Below are 18,984 nucleotides of genomic sequence, written 5' to 3'. Positions count from 1 at the left end.
CCGAAAATTTTATATTTTGAAAATTTGATTAAAAGATTAAATTCACATATGAGGCGTACAACGTACACTGTCACTTCTTAATATGTAAATGTATCACCTGTATATGTATAGACATAACTCTGAATAGGTATTTCAAATTTAGAAAGCTCTCAAAGTAATTATAAAATACTGCTAAAATTTTGGTAGATAATAGCTAAATAATATAAAATCAGTCAACTAATAGTATATCCTATTGTATAAAGTAGTTAAGTTTTTTTTTTGTCTACAGCTTAAGATTTCGATAACTATTGAAGCGATGGAGTTCTCCATTAAAGGGAAGCTTCATATAGGCTCCCGGAAGGCTTTAGCATATTTTTTGTCCTCTTCTACTAGATGCTAAGGGCGCAGCTGCTAGTCATAACAATAAAAGGACAGACAAAAAAGTAAGAAAATTTAATCATTTTTAATGAAGATACTTGATAATTCACAATGTCTGTCAGTCCGTTCGTCTGTCAGTCTGTAATGCCGTGGGGATAAATGTTGATTTCTCGGCTGGTATTAAGGACTGCTGTTTTTTAGATACTATTTGCAAGGAGCATCCAGTATACAACTTACTTGGTCCGTTGGTTTACCGGTCATGCTACAAGACACATATCAAATGTTTATTGAAAATATTTTCTTAATGTTCTATTACTTATTCACTTTATTTTAATTCTTTGGACTTCGCAAATTATAGATGTTGTCATCCTTGTTATAAATATTTCTTGTTATTAATCGTTAAAATTGTGTTTCTCACCGTTTGGCTAAATTATATATTACTGTTGTTTTATGAGACTGAAAGCGACTAAATGTAACCCATTGTAATAAGCAAAGCATGTGTACCTATATGCGCTAGGGGTATTTTTATTTTTTTTTAAAGTCAGCTTTGAGGAATGGCTTCCTGATTTCAAATTTGCAGGTATCGCAAGGGATAAGATATTTAATTAAATTTGCATATATATTATATAACTACCGGCCGGCTACTTTGGATAATTAATGAGGGGGTAAGTTGTCTATCCACTAAAACTTAAAGGAAAAAATTGTAAGCTAGCTTTGTATAAGTAGGGATCTCAATGGATAAGATATTTAATTAAATTTGCTTATATGTTATATAACTACCGGTCGGCTACTTTGGATTATTAATGAGGGGGTAAGTTGACTATCCACTAAAACTTAAAGGAAAAAATTGTAAGCTAGCTTTGTATAAGTAAGTAAAAAAATCAGATTATTCAAAATGACCGGCCTGCATATTTATGGATTGAAAGCGGATGACGTATGTTTCATGAATAAAGAGAAATGTAAATTAAAAAGTATAGTGTTTAATGAAAATATAATGTGTTATTAATCTTATGTTAAGGTAAAGCAAAGGAAAACTATTGAACCCCCGAGTTTTTACTTGTAAAGTTTAAAAAATTTTATTTTGACTTTCATTTTATCCATGCAGTCGCACGCACAGAAATGGGACTCTTTAAAATATCATTAATAACGTCACAACTTATATATATCTATAGAAAATTGTCTATAATGCGATTCAATACATTTTTAGATTAGCTCTGAACAGCTTTGGATCAGCTGAATTAATAGTAGAAAGTTTTTTTTACTTTTATCATTATTTAAAAGATGCAAATTATTAAATGCTTTAATTAGGTTCAACTGTAACTAAATGTAATAGATTTTTTATTTTTAAAAGATTTACTTTTGTAAGTTCGCTGATTTATTTTGATTCTAAGTTTTTTAATATTTTCTATGAGTAACACTAATATCTTATCTTTAAATGAAAACTTTTAGAGTGCTAAAATTTAGTCTTAATTTAGGAGGGTATTTAGATTATAGGGGGTTTCCTACTTTCTAAATTTTATTGTAAGAATTAGATTTTGATTATATGTGTGTGTGCTTGTATGTGTGTTTTTGATTATGTGTGTGAGTGAATGTGTGTGTGGGTGTGAACGTGATGTGTATGTGTGAGTGTGTGTTCAGGTGGGCTTCAGGTATGCTGAGAAAGCCAGGTAGTTTCCCTATCAGCTGACAAATACTGAGTTATTATAAACACATATACACACACATAAAGCGGTCACCTGGGCTCATAATAAACAACAATTTTTTTTTGTAAAAATATTGTTTTTTATGAATTGTTAAGTGTATTGTTTTAATCCATTTATGTTCATTCAATTTTAAATAATGGTGATTCTGTGTTCAACTAGGGGAATGCGCCAAAAATTAAACATTTTGAATCACATTTTGTTCTAGCTGCTTAAGAGATTTAAAGGAACATACAGAAGACATTAATTTTTTTATTTTTGTTTGCTAAGTACTTAACAAAAACTCAAAATAAAATACATATTATTTTGTTTGAGTTTTATCTTTTTTAGAATCTAAAATGAATATGGCTGGTGGAAGACCTCCTTGCAGTATTGGAGACCTTCCTGACAAGGTAAGAATACAGGATTAATAAATAAATCTTCTCCCAAATAATAATTGTGTGAAATTATAACTTCTGTAGTAGGAGATTATTGGGAAAATAATTGGTTATTTAGATTAATTTTATTTCTATATATTACCTGCCAATTATTCTTGATTAGTTGGTACAAACTAGCAGTGTCACAACTTCTCCATTAATATTTTATTTAATTTCAATCAACATCAATTCAGAGTTCACTTTCTTGTCCCTTAAGATCTACCCTCAATTGGTAAAAATAGGAATGGACATAAAATCAAATAAAATTATCTTTTTATTTGGTTCATTCTCAAAAAAGTAGATTTTATGAAAGAAGTACAAGAGAATTGTGTATTTAAATTTTTGTTATTTTATTGTTTTTAAAGAAAATTATGAAGAATGAATTAACATTTGGGGATTCTTAAAACAAGGCAAGCTATAATATAATCTTCAAAAAGAAAAATGTGACTGTAAATTTCCACTTTAGGTCCTGCTTAGAGTGTTTTCTTACCTTTCCCATCAACAAATGATGAAAAATTCTGTTGGTAAGTTTGATTACATTTATTAGAGGCTTTAAAATAAAAGAATACAGGGGGTACGTGCTATATGTAACTTTACTTACGGGGTAGGGACCATGTGCCGAATATCAATTGGGTCTTTGAATATCAGCCAACACGCTATAAAGGAGCAGAAAACAGTTTACTAGCAGACGTAAAAGATATCCACCATCTGGGCCAGCCAGTTGTCTGGCTTATACATATATTATTATACATTTATTGGTTTTACAAGCTTTTCTAAAATAGAATCTTTTAAACAGTTTCTGAGATATTTTGTTCTTTTGTTGAGATTTTTTATTTGAGGAATTGATAGATGTACAGACTTACATCCTACTAGTAAATTAAGATAAGATGTTTGTTTTAGTTTGTAAGAAGTGGAGAATGATTGCTCAAGATTCAAGACTCTGGGGTTTTGTCTCTCTAAGGCCTGAGATTTCTGGACTATGCATTCAAAACCAAGGTGTGTAGGGCTTCTAGTAAAATAAGGGTTTTTATTTTCAAATTTCATTTGATGGGAATTTTTATAGTAAAATTCGAGAATAATTATCATAAACTGTTTACTGCTAGCTCTAACATAAAAGTTAAATATCCCCCATCATACAACCAACCCTGCTTTAGGGAGTTTCACTCCGGTGTAATTTATAGATTTACAATTTATTTTTACCCAAGGTGTTTATGGCTTTTATTAAAATAGCCTTTGTTTAGAACTCCAGGCTGTAACATATACGGCTCTAGCAAAACAAATTATTTGCGTTTTTTATTAGCTAGAATGCAAATCACGGTTGGACCCTCAGATGTCAAAACTTTATTTTAGTGTTTGGCCAAAATGACTTAGCAATTGTATCTGTAAGTACGTCTAATAACACCCTTTGCTATTTTTAAAATCCTAGAAAATTTTTTTTGCAAGAAAATTGCATAAATTCGCAACCTTTTTTAGAACCACTACATAACTCGAGTTTTAAAACATTTTATATAAAATCCTTTTTACAAAAAATATCAATAATTACTTAAAATTAAACCTGAAAGAAAAAAAATCTCATTACACGTGTTAATTTGCATGTTTTAGGTCTTTTTTTGAGGAAAGTATAACTTCCACATTTTTGACAATAATATATTTTTTTAACATTTCAAAGTAAAATATAATTAAACTTAAACGATTTTTCTTGAATTATCAGTTGAAAATTTCATCAAACATGCAATTTAAGTGATAAAAATTTAATAAAATCATTTTTTGAATGTTTAGAATTACCAATTTTCTACATTTAAAACAAAATGTTAACAAAATTTAAAAACATTTTAATATATAACTTTAAAAATCAATAACATTTTATAAAATGATGTTTTAAAAAATAAATCATTAAAAGGTATTAAAATGCATTTTAAGTTGCTTAAAAATAAAACGAGAATATCTTTTTACACTTTATTCTTTGTAATAGAGATTAATCGTCATTTGCTGAAAAAGAAACATTTAATAAACTAATTGAATCTTTTTGTGACCATGTTTAAACTTTTGGATCTACTGCAGTTCATGGTAAAATATTACTGGTAACGAATGCATCCTGGTTCCTGGCAATATTACAAGATTCCTGGATCCAGCAGCACGCATATTCCCCTAAATCCTAGGTTCCTGTTAGCTGGCAATCTGCAAATTTTCCAGGTTACCAGCAATGAGAAAAGATTACTGGCTTACAGGAGTTTTTACCCCATACCCCTTATCACATTTTCTTAGGGGGTAAACAGCAATGATTAAAAAGGGACAGTTGCTTCAATTATTTTATTAATAAAGGTGGGGGAAGGATATAGGAGAGTTGGATCTTTACCTATAAATTTAACTGTTTCTATCTTCATATCCAATTTCGCGCCAAAATTTGGGCGTGCCTTTTTATTTTTATAATATATTAAAAAGTGGGGGAGATAAATTCGTAATTTTCATCCTATTAATAAATTATTTTTTTCTAAGTGAGGCTCTGCAATTAAACAGTAAAAGTAAAACCAACGAACTTGAACGCCTATAGAATGCCAAAACTTAATGCTAGCCCCTATAACCTAAACTAACCTAATTATAAAAAAAGTGTCGCGTCCAGGGAGGGGGTATCAAAATTGAAAAAAAATTCTATGAGGATAACGCCAACAATTCTAGCCTAAACCAACAAAAAGAGTGGCATAACTGGGAAGTACAGACCATGAACCCATATAAGTAATTAGATTATGGCGGGAGATTTTTATTTCAAATTATTCTATTCGTCCCTTTTTTAGACTTTCAAATTTAAATCAATAAACCTTCATATGATTAAACACATGATTAACTTTGCGCCAAAATTTGAATTGATTTCATCTTATAAAATACGGGGTTTTAATTGGTGGGTACTCGAGTTAAGATAACGTAACCTCTTGACAAAAAAGCTAATTGGTTACCCATTTTTAAATTTAAAACTCTGATACTTTTGGCGGGTGCTTTAAATTAAAATTATCCTCCCTCCTTTTTATGCTTTGTAAACACAAGCAAGCAAGGTTGACAATATAGCGATATTTGTTTGTTTCTCAATTAAGATCTCACTAACCACTGATTCAATTGAGATCTTCATTTTAGAGAAGCTTCACAAGGTCCCATGATGGTTTTAGGCTATTTTCTGCTCCCTTTCTATCAATTTAAAACGGAGCCTCATGATGCTAGGGGCGCAACTGCTATAATTTAAAGTAAAATATTTAGGAAAAGTAAGTTACAATTACATAATGAGTTTCATACTTATTTATAAGTAACAGGGTGTCCGCTTTTGTGTGTGTTTGACAGTCTTTGTACACAGAGGGATCTTGCTAACCGATAAACCAAAAAATTATAATAATATTTTTTCTAGTGGCGGTTTATCTTAGGAGGATTGTGGATCAAATCAACCAAAATAGTTAAAAACCTTCCCTGGACCTATTGACCTTAAAGTTTTTCCTGGCTACTTTTATATTGTTACTTTTTACACCTACGTAAACGTTGTATTATTAACTGTTGATAAAAATCAGAAATACCCTCACAAACATGCCAAAATAGCCACTTTTGAGTTGTGTGAATCTTATCAACCTATAATTGTGGGGTAAGTGTAATAAAAGGGAAATGGGAATTAAAAAGGGAAATATTGCTTTTTAACAGGAATATTTCAAACATGGCAGTGGCCAGGAATATGCATAAATTGCTGGCAACCAGGAAAGCTAAACATTGGTAGCTCCAGAAATATTTCTTGTTATGCTAGATCCAGGAATCTTCTAACATTGCCAGGAAACAGGAAGCATTCGTTACCAGCAATATTTTACCATGAACTGCAGTAGATCCAAACTTTTTAATTTTTACACTAAGGTGTTTTTTAATGAAAATCTTTGTTGAATTCTCTTTTGCGACAAAAAAGAAAGGGAATTTTTTACTATTTCTAGGTTATCTTATGTAATTTAAACTATATAATATGAAATAATTTTTAATTATCTTTCTTTTGAGCCACAAAACACTGTAAAATGTAACATATATGCAAAAATAACAATTTTTTTAATGAATATTATAATATCCTTATATGACATTGCGTCAGAGCTTATTCTTTAGATCATATGTTCATGAAAAGTAGTCATAAACTTGGAGGGTTGCGCTATTTATTAGAATGTTAAATAAACTTGAATGGTAAAAATATTAGCATAGCCTTTGTCAATTCAAATGCTTTATAGGTATATTATTCGGAAAGTTAGTTAAAAAAGAGAGAATTTGCTGTGTTTACTGTTGAAAGACTTTCAAAAATGTAAATTACAAAGCAATCCTAAAAGATCGGGTCGTAGGCGAGTCTTAGTCGGGGGTTTTCTGATAGCAAATATTTATTGCGTTATTGGTATACAATGTAAAAAAAAACATTTTAAAGAAATTCTTTAAATAAAACCCAACGTGTATTGGCAGTACAAACATCTTAATGCTAGCAGACATATGTTTATCAACATTTGCAGAAAACTATTTCCACAAGAAAAATTATTCAGGTTTCTACTTCACAATTTTAAATATTTCTTTCTGATAAAATGTTTGACATATATTGTATAATCATTTACCAAAAAAAAAATTTTGATAATTTAGATTTCAGAGAAGATTAATCCTTTCAAAAAACTAAGACGACATTTTGCATCTTCTGTCATGACATTTTAGAAAAAATATAAAAAACCAAAATTTAGTATGAAAACTATTTTCATCGATTTTTCTGAAGGTATCATCGTATTCTGTGGCTTTGTTATTATCATTTACTTATATCGAAAGTGCCAAACATTGTACCCTAACTTATCCATTTAATAAAAAACCAACCATGAAATGTAATAATAATTTATAAGAATTTAAAAATATTTATTGTATCATTTTAGATATGCTGCTGAAATTGATTGCTACAAGATTTACTACAAATTTGAGGTATACATTTTTTATAGTCTTTTTAAATACTTATTTCCTTCCATTTAAATAGTTTGAAGGGGACTTTAACAAAAAATAAATTATTTTTATATAAAAGTAACAAATATTTGTGTCCATAGCGAAAGATCTCTCTAACCCCTGAACCAACATGGTTATCATCTACATTGAAGCTTCTTATAGATCTAGAGAATGTTTATAACTACCTCCACCCTGCCAAGCTAAATCAACCCCAAAAAAAATATGCCCTACCACATTATTTTTCATTCTGTAGAAAGCAATAAGATTGAAAGCAGAGGTCGACTTCTCTCCTTCCATCAAGTGCCCTTGGAGGCCTCTAGTTTTTTCATGTTGTATTTTTAAATTTATCTTTTAAGGTATTTGGAGTTGCCTTGTGATTTAATCACCAGAGAAGTGCTACAAGGAAATAATATTTTGTGAATTAATTTAAAAAAAATATTATTAGAATTGATATTTATGAACATTTTAACCCTTCAAAGTTAGCACCCCCAGAAAAAAAACCTGTGCATAAAACTGATTTTAAAATAACAAAATAAATCACGAATTTAATAAGAATGAAAATATTTTACCATATTTTAAGGAAATTAAAAAATGCTAAACCAGAAAAGTAGACATTAGTGCTTAAATGATTAGCAACAACCAAATTTAATTTGAGCTGCAGCTGTAAAAACCGCTGCGTGGTTACAAAACACTAAAAAAAATGCATAAAAAAGAGGGATCTAAAGGGATAACATAATGGCTGATAAATTAATGTCCATCCCCAATGATGATACAGAAAATTACCCCTTCTGTAGATTAAAAATGGTGGTTTAAAAGTTTAAACACTCAACTCAATGAAACAACGAATTTAAATTATCTGAAGCCTCCAAAGTTGTTAAGACAACAAATAAGAAAACGTTGTTATAAAACTTTGGGGACTAGTATAATTGATTGTCTCCTCTCTCTCTCTCTGATAAAAAGACAATCTTGAAGCAAATTGTTTTAAAAATGAACAGGATGATATTAAACTTTGATGCTAAAGTTTGGAAAGTTATTTAAAGTTGATATCATTTTTTACACTCAATTTGTGTAAACCTTTCATCATTGAATTTTGTTCAGAGTAAATTTATAGGATAATTAGGTTAATCTTGAAGTAATAAGGTACAGAATATGCAAATAGGAAATATTTTGAAATTTTTATAATATTGAGTATCAAAGACAAAGAGACATAAATTGTAATTATTAACGAATACTTTCTTAACATTGCATGATTATTTAGACCACAAAAATTGGAGGAGAAATTTTATTTGTTCATTAAATTATTTATAGTACTTCTGGTGGATAGATTAATATTATGATTTTTTAAATATATTTTGCTATTAATATCAGTGGTATTCACAAGGTCTTGTCAAAGAGTTGCGCGAACTTTACGTCCCCTATTAACCAAAATCGAATGGGTATTACACAGACAAAAAGTAGTGTGCGGCCTTTCATCAGAAAAATCATATCTATGTAAAGAATATATCAAAGTTGAATCTCAAAGAGCAAAAAAATGAAATAACATTTTACTAATCGAGAAAGAAAGTCGCGCATCTAGCATAAAAAAGTTAAGGACATCTGAAGACCAAATTGCTGCTAAATACGAAAAAATATATTATTAAATTGTTTAGAGTTGGCATCAAAGTGCCCCAACCTTACCCATCTGCTTCTGGGTAAGTTTTTATGATATGAAGTGTGATATGAAGCGCAAGCCCTGGAAAGTGTCATGTGTGACGTCATAAAAATACGTCTGAAAGGAGGGATGAGAGGAGAAGTAGGAATGAAAACCCCTAAAAAGGGATTTATTTTTATGATGTCACACTTGACACTTTCCAGCGCTTCTACAAAGAGTAATATCTTCTTGTGTTTAAAAAGAATCCTAAGGGATAAAACAATGGAAATAAATAAATATTTTGGGTACTAAAATAAAATAAAAGTTTTTTGTACACTACCTACATTGACCAAATTTAAAAATAATGTAATACAAAAATGTTTTTAAGATTACTTTAAAGTTGTTTATGTTTCTAATGTAAAGTACTTTACATTTTTCTCACCTAAATTAGTGTAAAATTGTTAACATAATTTGACATAATTGTCCTCATGTAGTTTTTTCTTGTGTAGATTTCTCCCATGGCGCCCAATTGGCTGATTTTAGTGAGCTGAATGATTTTCCAACAAAGATCAAGTATCTTTGTCTCTGCTTGAGCGAGGTTGGTTGCTTTTATCTTTCGGTTATAAAATCCTCCAACCGATCCTATAAATCTAGGACAATCCGCATTCTGTCATCCGACCGTCTATGTAAATTAGTAAAAATTCTAACTTTGGCAATAAAAGATTTAAAAGAATGGTTCGTTTTTTGGTTAGTTTTGCGTGAGGTGGTTTTAGAGAGCAATATAACTTCTATATGTTTAAGGTTTGTATGTCCCTACACCTAATCTTATTTTCATTTTAAAAAGCATCAGTTTTGATGAAAACTATTCTTGTTTTTATTTTAGACTATCTTCTTGGACAACTTTATGAAGAAAATCTACAATTTCATCAATGGAACTGAAATGCTTCATCTTTATGGAACTTATGAACAGGTATAATCAGTGATAGGATTATGGAAAAAATATTAATCTTCCCTATAATTGCATCCTGTCACAAAAACACATATTTTGTGATTTACTTACGTTACCTGTCACAGAAAGGGAGGTGTATCCAACCCCCTGGTAAAATCAAGGGAAGTGTGAAAATACTCTTCCCCCTGACAAAACTTTATTCAATAACTCAATTATCATAATGATTTTGTAAGATAGATTTTCCAAAATTACATTTCACTATCTTTTCTCTCCTAAAGTATTGTTACGACAACGCTACTTTTGGAAAAAATTCTTTTCAAATTCTTAGGGTGAGGAAGAGGAAGGAGAAGTTTACGAGGTCTTAAACATCAGAGCTTTGAAACAAGCTACACCTAACCTCAGGTTATCTACAGTTTATGTGGAATATTTATTTATCACATCCTATAGTGAGCTTTCCGCGGATGTCAAAATTGAAAATAAACAATATTATAAAAAACCTGTTTTTTTGCTACAAGGGGTCGAATATCCGGTTTAACAAAACTGGTATTTTTAAAGGGATTTTTATTTAAATATTCGTAGAAAATTGTCTGTAATATATTTATACATTTATAATCCAGCGGATATTAATCGGTTTCGAAGCCATACTGTAAACGCTATTTTTATCCGAATAAAACAAGGATAACAACATTCATAATTAGTAAAACACAAAAAGTCATGTATAGACAAACGGACAAATTGAGTTGAAGATCAGATGTTCAGTGAACGTAATTAAGACAGGAAGAAAACGAAGGACTAACAAACTGAATTAGAGAGAAGCGTCGCAACTAATAAATGAAAGTATTCTTCAATATTATCTTTTTTTCTCGCTCTTTTTCATTTTTTTCTTTCTCTATTGTTCTTTCTCTTTTTCCCTTCTATCTCTCAATGCAATGAACACTGTTAATGTAAAGCTTATCATTTTTTAAAACTTTGTCTATTTTAGAGTTATCAACATGTATGGAGTGAGCTTTGTCGATGACAGTCATATCGAAGCTTTCAGGTGAAATTTAAATTTCTTTTTTGTAAATAATATTTTCAGTTGAAAAGTTTGGAGACTACTTTTTAGAATCAAGGTTCTATAAAAGTACCCAAAGTTTATAAGCCAACGAATAAGATAGCGTAGGTACCAGTTTAATTTAGGATGCAAAGTCCCTTCCCTCTTTGGTTATTACAATGGCACTTAGAATAATGAATTGATTATTTTAGCTCTAACTGTATCCAGTTGTCTGTTTTGTGTGTCAACTATTGCAGCAAGGTAATTTAAAAAATATAATTTTAGAATTATGTCAACCATAGAAGATAGCTCTAAAAATTAATGTAAGCCTGATATAATTGTTCCAGTGTACACAGGGTTTTGTAAGATGGGTGCATAGACGTCTAAGGGGGGGGGGGATAAAGTGGGGATTATCCCCCCCCAAAAAAAAAGCTTGGACGCCCTGGATGGGTGCCCACTAAAATTTTTACACCTCTCCCCTTCAACCAAAATCAGATGCATCATCCTCCTTTAGCATAATTCTAGTCCATCTATTTTAAGTTTTGTATGATGAGTCCTAAAATAGCTTTGTTATCCTTGTTTGCAAAGAGTAAATCCTGACTCCTAAGAAGTAATTTTATATTTAGACAAACTTTTGTTAATAGATTAGAGGAGCAAGCTTGAAGATTCTTATTCAGAGATGTAAATTCTTAAGGTAACTATTTTTCTCACAAATTCTTCCTGATCCTCACAAATTATGCCTTATTCTTACAAATTCTTCCTTAATATCACAAATTCTTCCTGATACTCACAAATTCTTTCTTATTCTCACAAACTTTTCCTTATTCTCACAAATTCTTCCTTATTCTTACAAATTCTTCCTTATTCTCACAAATTCTTCCTTATTCTCTCAAATTCTTCTGTATTCTCACAAATTCTTTCTTATTCTCACAAATTCTTCCTTATTCTCACAAATTCTCTCTTATTCTCACAAATTCTCTCTTATTCTCACAAATTCTTCCTTATTCTCACAAACTCTTCCTTATTCTTACAAATTTTGTGTTATTCTCACAAATTTTGTGTTATTCTCACAAATTTTTCCACATTCTAAAAAATTCTGTCTTATTCTCACAAAATCTTCCTTATTATCACAAATTTTGTCTTATTCTCACAAATTCTGTCTTATTCTCACAAATTCTGTCTTATTCTTACAAATTCTTCCTTATTCTCACAAATTCTGCCTAATTCACACAAATTCTTCCTTTTTTCTCACAAATTCTGTCTTATACTCACAAATTTTTCCTTATTCTCACAAATTCTTTCTGGTTCTTACAAACTCTTCCTCATTCTAACAAATCCTTCCATATGAAAAGAGTATGGAGTAGCTTTATTACAAGACAACCTTTTTAAAAAGTTACACAATGTCTGTATGTACCAAAGGAGGTGCTATCCACTGAACAGATATGTTTCTCCTTTACAGGGTAGCCTGGAAAGGTTTATAAGTATTTTGGGGGAGGGTACCACCACCCTTCCAAGAGAAATTACCCTTAGAAATTAATCACGCTACCCCAAAACTTTATATTTTAATCTACATTAAAAAATTGGGTAGTTTAACTCAACCCACCTCCCTCAAGTAAACCTAATTTTTCAGATGCTTGATGCTTCAGCAGACCAACCTAACTGATGAAAATGTAATGGCTGTTGAATGGGATAAAGCTCAGAATCTTAGGGTAGGTCTTTTCAGATAGGATACATGTCAAATTAAGATAACAGTATTTACGTTTAACTTTCAATTGCTCTAAACTTAAATGATCTTTTGGGGTAAAATCAGGATTACCTTGGTTAAAGGTTAAAACAAAAGAAAGTGGGTGTAAAGTTTTAAAGCAAGCAAATGAAAAAAAAATGTTTATAAAGCTTTGAGGACTAGTATGATATGCAGTCCCATGTCACCTGCATTCCTCTTTGACTATGTTTCTTGACAAGCACAAATTATTTATTTCACTGCCCCCTTAAGACCAACCTTGTCAACAAAATAGTAAGTCTAAAATATTTTGTTTTGTTTAGGTCCCATACAACTATGAAACAAGCAAAAACTTTAATAACTTTTCTTTAGGAATTAGACATCACTGCCACTGACTTATCCAAAGATTGTCTTGTTGATGTTCTTACCAGGTAATGATACACTTTTCTAATGAATTTTAAAACAGCTCTATAATAAGTAACATTTTATTAATGGACAATGTACAAAAAAAAACTGATACATATTTGATGTTAATTTTGAAACTAGCTCTCATTAGTTAGCTTTATATGTCTTATAGCTATAGCTTTTAATTTCAATAGAACTTCGGGTTTTCATCGCATCATATTATAGACAGCTTTCAGTGGATAGTAAAATACCAGTTGGCCTCAGCCTTCAGCTCTTGAAGAGCACCAAATCTAGAAAATCTAGAATTAATCTTATATTTTATTATTACTCAAAGATATTGTCTATAATATGATACAATTCAAGATTTTTCCATGTGACTCAGAACTTGTTCTGATCTAGATATTAATCAGTTTTGAAACCATAATGGAATATATTGAAAATTAATAAATTTTAGAATACCACAACTTACTTGGCTGTCTGCTGGTCAACTAGATGGTAAGTATTTTATTATTAAAATTATAAAGTTTTTAAACAAGTGCTTAAAGTTTGAAATCTATAAATAGTAATTATCATCAATCTAAAAAAGACAAATTTTCTGAAATTATTTTTTTTTACTCAATCTTCCTTTTACTCAGACCTTAATGGGCTTTCTTTCTTATGTTTAAACTTTTAGGAATGTGTGACTTTGTGTTGGCAAAATGGATTGAATCAGGTAAAACCAGGCATCTTTCAAACACCCAATTATCATGAACAAAATTAGGTGCTATCCACCAAACTTATTTCTTGATCACCGGAACCTTTACTGCACTTTACTTGAATGCCATGTCCCCTTGGTAAAGTATAGCCAGGGACATAGGGATTAAACTAAATTGTGTGCACGCCACTGAATGTTTTCTTATTCATACTCAATAAGTAAATTAAGAAAATGATTTCTTAGTCTAATTATCTCCAACGTCTTCTTATTAATAGTCATTTTAGCAACTGACAGTAAATATGTATAAACCTCTGCAAGTTTAAAGTAACTTTCATAACTACATCCAACTAGCATATATATATATATTATTAATTCAATGTTACTCGTAGCTGGCTAAAATAACAATTAACCCCTTCAACCCACGTTACCTCATCCCCTCCCCTCCTACTGGATGAACGAACTGACCAATAAATAATTTCCATGTTACTAACCTACATTGACAACAAATTTTCCCCTGTCACAATAATCATGTATATTACACATCCATTCATTTAATATTCTATCATTTCTAGTAGTAAAATATATCTTTTGTAATTTTGTTCAAAATTCTTTATAGGAAAAGTTGCAACCTTGAGATCACTGGATGTTGATGCCTCTGATAATCTTACTGAGGAAACTTTGATCAAATTTGTTGAAAGGTAAAACACAGAATATTTTTGGTTTTGGAATTTTCATGCTGTTTTCTAGAATATTCTTTTTCTTTTCTGGAATATATTTTAGATTTTTCTTGTTGTTTTCTAGAATATATCCTGGAAAGTTATTGTTTTTTCATCTGGAATATTTTTGTTGTTTATTATAATAAATGCAATAGTTTTTAGAATATATTCTAGAATATATATGTTTCTAGAATAATTTCTGGAATATTCTTGTTGATTTTTAAAATATATACTAGAATATTCTAATTATTTTCTAGAATATATACGGGAATCATTCTTGTCTTTTTCCAGAGTATTTTCAATAATATATCGTGGAAATTTTTTTTCTTTTTTTTTCTAGATTTTATTCTGGATTGTTCTTGTTGTTTTCTAGAATATATCCTGGAAAGTTATTTTTTTCTGGTATATTTGTGTTGTTTAGTAGAATTAATGCAAAAGTAAAGTTTTTTAGAATATTTTCTGGAATGTACTTTTTGTTTTCTAGAATATATTCTGGAATAATTCTTGTTGATTTCTAGAATATATACAGAATATTTTAGTCATTATCTAGAATATATTTTAATCTTTCTTGTTTTTTTTCTACAGTATATTCAAGAATATTTTTTTTGCTAAAATATTGTGGAAAAATATTGTTTTTTTCTTTCTAGATAATATTCTGATAAATTTTTGTTTTTTTCTAACATATAACTGAAATATTAATTATTTTTTTCTAGAATTTCTGGAAATTTTTTTCTTTGATATATTCTAGAACATTTATCTTCTAAAATATATTTTGGAATATTTTAAATGCAGGTTTGGCGAGCAGCTGGAAGGTCTAGGTTGTTCTGGAATGGCTCATGTAACAGACACTTTCTGGAATACAGTTCTAAACAAGATGATCAATGCTAAGATTTTGGTAAATAATTTTAGCTAGAATTTTCTTGTTTATTGGCGACTTACAAATCTTATCTTATCCCTATCTTATAACTTTCTTTCAGGTGATGGGAACATCTGAGAATATCACCACCAAAATTCATGTTGATCATATGATTGATGGATTGTCTAAATATTGTACAAAGTAAGATTTATTTTTGTTTGAATTTTTTTAAAAAGCTTTGCTGAACAGCGCTTATATTAAACAACCTTTGACTGAAAGTCCTGGAATTGGTATTAATTGGGTTTTGCGGAAAAAGGTACAGTTTTCAAGATCTTCAGTAGGGTTTAGATTCATTTAATAAGTATGAGGGATTGTCCAGCTGAAGAAAATCTATTTTAATTCAATTTTTCATTCGCCAGTTAAAATATTTAATACTCTTAAGAATTAGTTATTCGTCAGCAAATTATATCATTTGATTATATTATAATGTTTTTGACAAAAAGCTTTGATTATTTTCTTTCAGATAAATTATCAACTGCTTCCTGCATATACACACTACACAGTCGCAAAATTCAACCTTATGTTATAGTTAAATTGACGAATTATGTGTAGATTAATCTGAATTACTTTATTCTTTTTTAGATTGGAAAGAATTGAATTCAGGTGGGACAATGAAACTCTAAGGTATGATTTTGCCGGCTCTTTATATCTTTTAACTAATTGTTTCCCCCCTATCCTCTAGGGGAGGGCGAAGGATGTCAGTAAAATAGCCTAAAACCACCCAATCACATTTATAAAGCTTCCTTGAAACTACAATAAAATTGTAAAGGCAGTTTACAAGATCTTTAGCTTCAGACATAAAAAACCTTCCTAAATATATGTTTCCTAAATTCCTTAATTCTAATTACACTTGGATACCTATAAAAGTCTTAACAAATTTGACAAATTTACAAGCAAATAAAAGAACAAACCCAAAATTTTAAAAACTTCGCTATTTTAAAAAATAAATATTATTTTAGATTTTCTGACAAGAACCAGAAAGCCATTGATCTTCTTAGAACTAAGTAAGAAATACTATACTATAATACAGGGAACTAAAGGGATAAGACAATGGCCGATATATTGATGTACAACCCCAATCATGATACTCAAAACTACCCATTCAGAAGATTAAGATTAGTTGTTGAAACGTTTGAACATTCAACTTAATGATCAAACAAAACAGATTTACTAAAGTCCCCAAAGTTGATACGCCAACGAATAAGAAAACGTTATCATAAAACTTTGGGAACTAGTATAACAAACAGCCCATTGTCCCATCTCTCGTTGACTATAATCATAATAGACATAATACAATTATTGGTGCTTTTCATTAAAGTTCGTACCGAGAAGCCCCCTCCCCCCAACCTCTTTAATTTTAAAATAAAACATAAAAGGTAGTTTATTCTAAATTCCTAACATATGAGAGTGGCTTAATTCCCAGCAAGGCCTAAATCTCCGGTGTCGTGACCTTGTTGGGCTACCCTGTACATATCATAACCTAACCTAACCTGAACACATGTGCAACACGAAACTTTACACTCTCAAATGATTCTATTCTATTTCAAAATATGATAGAGCAAGGGTGCTTTCTGTGTTTGACTATGCATTCAAAAAAATTTTTTTTTCAAACTGCGTTTCGTTTGTGTAAAATAGTTTTCCTTCAGATAAACAATCCTTTTTCCCTGATTCAACCAAATAATGTTGCATTTCAGATGTCTATCTTTGAAAGCTTTGGTACTCTGCGATGGAAAACTTTATGAAATCATGAAAGGAAACTTTGAAAGAGCTGATAGAAGGTCAATTTTTAGAAACTTTTATTCTAATAAAAATATTTGGCAATTCTTAAAAAGAAATTTTTTAAAATTTTTTAATGTATTTATATTTTTTTAGATCTGTTATCCGAACATCAGTTAATTCAAGGGTAATATTTCATTTAAATTTTTATCACGAAAAAGTTTTTTTTTGCTTTTTCGTGTTCTGACAGCTTGCATTTTTTTTGTTAAATTCAAGACTAATTATTTTAAACTAAAGATGATTTACTTTTTTATGAGGACAGAAAAATTTTAGGGAAATTTTTTTCCTAATAATAAACTTTCCAGTATCGCCTTGAAACCGATTAATATCCGGTGGATTAGAACCAGTTCGCAGTGATTCTGAAAAATTATGTCTAGCATCGTATTATATCCAGTTTTCTACAAATATAAAAATGTACAATCATAATATTGAAATAAATTTGTTAACCCGTACTTTAGGCATGTTGAGGCTAAAAAACTGGTTTTAATCTTATACTTTTACATTTTATATCCGCGGAAAGCTGTCTATAACACGATAACTATTTCTATATTTAGGTAACCTGCCACTATCTACTTCAAGATTTTGATCAGCTACTTTTCAATTAAACATTAACAAATTCGTTGAATATAAAATAAATTTATTATCAAAATATCAATTAAAACATTATTTTAAAACTTCTTTTAATTTAATTTCTATATACTGTATTAAAAGTACTTTACCCTTCCCTTAAATTTTTTTTCATCGTTTTTATCAAAACATTTATTTTTATGTCAATTGTTATATTTAGTTTTTTACCCTGTCAAAATTGTAAGTTTTTATAATAAAATATTTATATATATACAAATTCTAATGTATTAAGTTATTTTTATGTTACTTTCTGTCGTTTAACAATAAAACCCTACTCGTTAAAGATCAATGAAGTAATAAGCTTTTTGTGTCTGTAGCTTAAGATTTCTATAACTACTGAAACGTTTGAGTTCGTATAGGTCCCAGGATAATTTTAGGCTATTTCATTTTTTATTTAACCTTTGGGATAGATTTAGGCTACATTTCTGCCTCCCTTTTAACCCTATGAGGACAGAGCTGATAGGGTCTCAGTCTCTAGTCATTATTAAATTAATATCAAATTAATATCCTCTTCAAATGAAATAGAATATACGTGATATTATGACAGGGGGAAAATATATTAGGGATTTCACTTTATTAGAGAACATGATAATCTGGTGGAAGATCCAGGTAATAATAAATCCATTCTCTTGCATCCTAACAATCCATAAAATGTCGTCTTGCTGAAACATTTTTCAAACATCAAATACATTGCTTAAGTCAAGTTGCCTTAAATCTTTGATCAATATTAGGTCAGGGATCTAAAGGGACAAGAGAATGGCTGAAAAATTGATGTACTTATGATGATGCACAGCATTGACCCATTTTGTAGATTACAGTTAAAAGTTAAAACGTTTGGACAGACACCCCACTTAATGAACCAACAAATTAAAATTCAATAAAAGTCCCAAAAGTTGTTAAGCCTACGAATAAATACACGTTTTTATAAAACTTTGTGGACTAGTTTAATATACAGCTCAATATTCCCTTCCTTTCTGATATTCTGTAGTTTTTAAGATAACAAAATATAAAATCTAAGAAAGACCAATATGAAGCTTACTGTAAACTGATAACTCTAGCCGTTTGCAAGATATT

General features: G+C 29.7%; 1 protein-coding gene across 1 annotated transcript; it reads left to right on the top strand.

Annotated features, from left to right (window-relative positions):
* Positions 1-2,375: 2,375 nt before the first annotated feature.
* On the top strand, positions 2,376-18,128 carry FipoQ (F-box/LRR-repeat protein FipoQ). Its single transcript, XM_080178976.1, has 24 exons — positions 2,376-2,449; positions 2,940-2,997; positions 3,374-3,469; positions 7,381-7,426; positions 7,801-7,847; positions 9,094-9,135; positions 9,584-9,672; positions 9,958-10,044; positions 10,352-10,425; positions 11,006-11,062; positions 11,269-11,317; positions 11,701-11,750; positions 12,687-12,765; positions 13,149-13,207; positions 13,636-13,676; positions 13,855-13,893; positions 14,492-14,573; positions 15,384-15,486; positions 15,569-15,648; positions 16,090-16,131; positions 16,467-16,511; positions 17,202-17,285; positions 17,380-17,410; positions 17,838-18,128. The coding sequence occupies exons 1-24, from the start codon at positions 2,396-2,398 to the stop codon at positions 17,886-17,888; spliced, it is 1,485 nt and encodes a 494-aa protein (XP_080035102.1). The 5' UTR covers positions 2,376-2,395; the 3' UTR covers positions 17,889-18,128.
* The last annotated feature ends 856 nt before the right edge of the window (positions 18,129-18,984 follow it).

The sequence above is a fragment of the Acartia tonsa genome, chromosome 12, assembly GCF_053477335.1.
Source record: "Acartia tonsa isolate MP-2025a chromosome 12, ASM5347733v1, whole genome shotgun sequence".
Classification (NCBI taxonomy): Eukaryota; Metazoa; Arthropoda; class Copepoda; order Calanoida; family Acartiidae; genus Acartia; species Acartia tonsa.
Note: the sequence above shows the minus strand (reverse complement) of the source record. Positions and strands in the feature narration are given on the sequence as shown.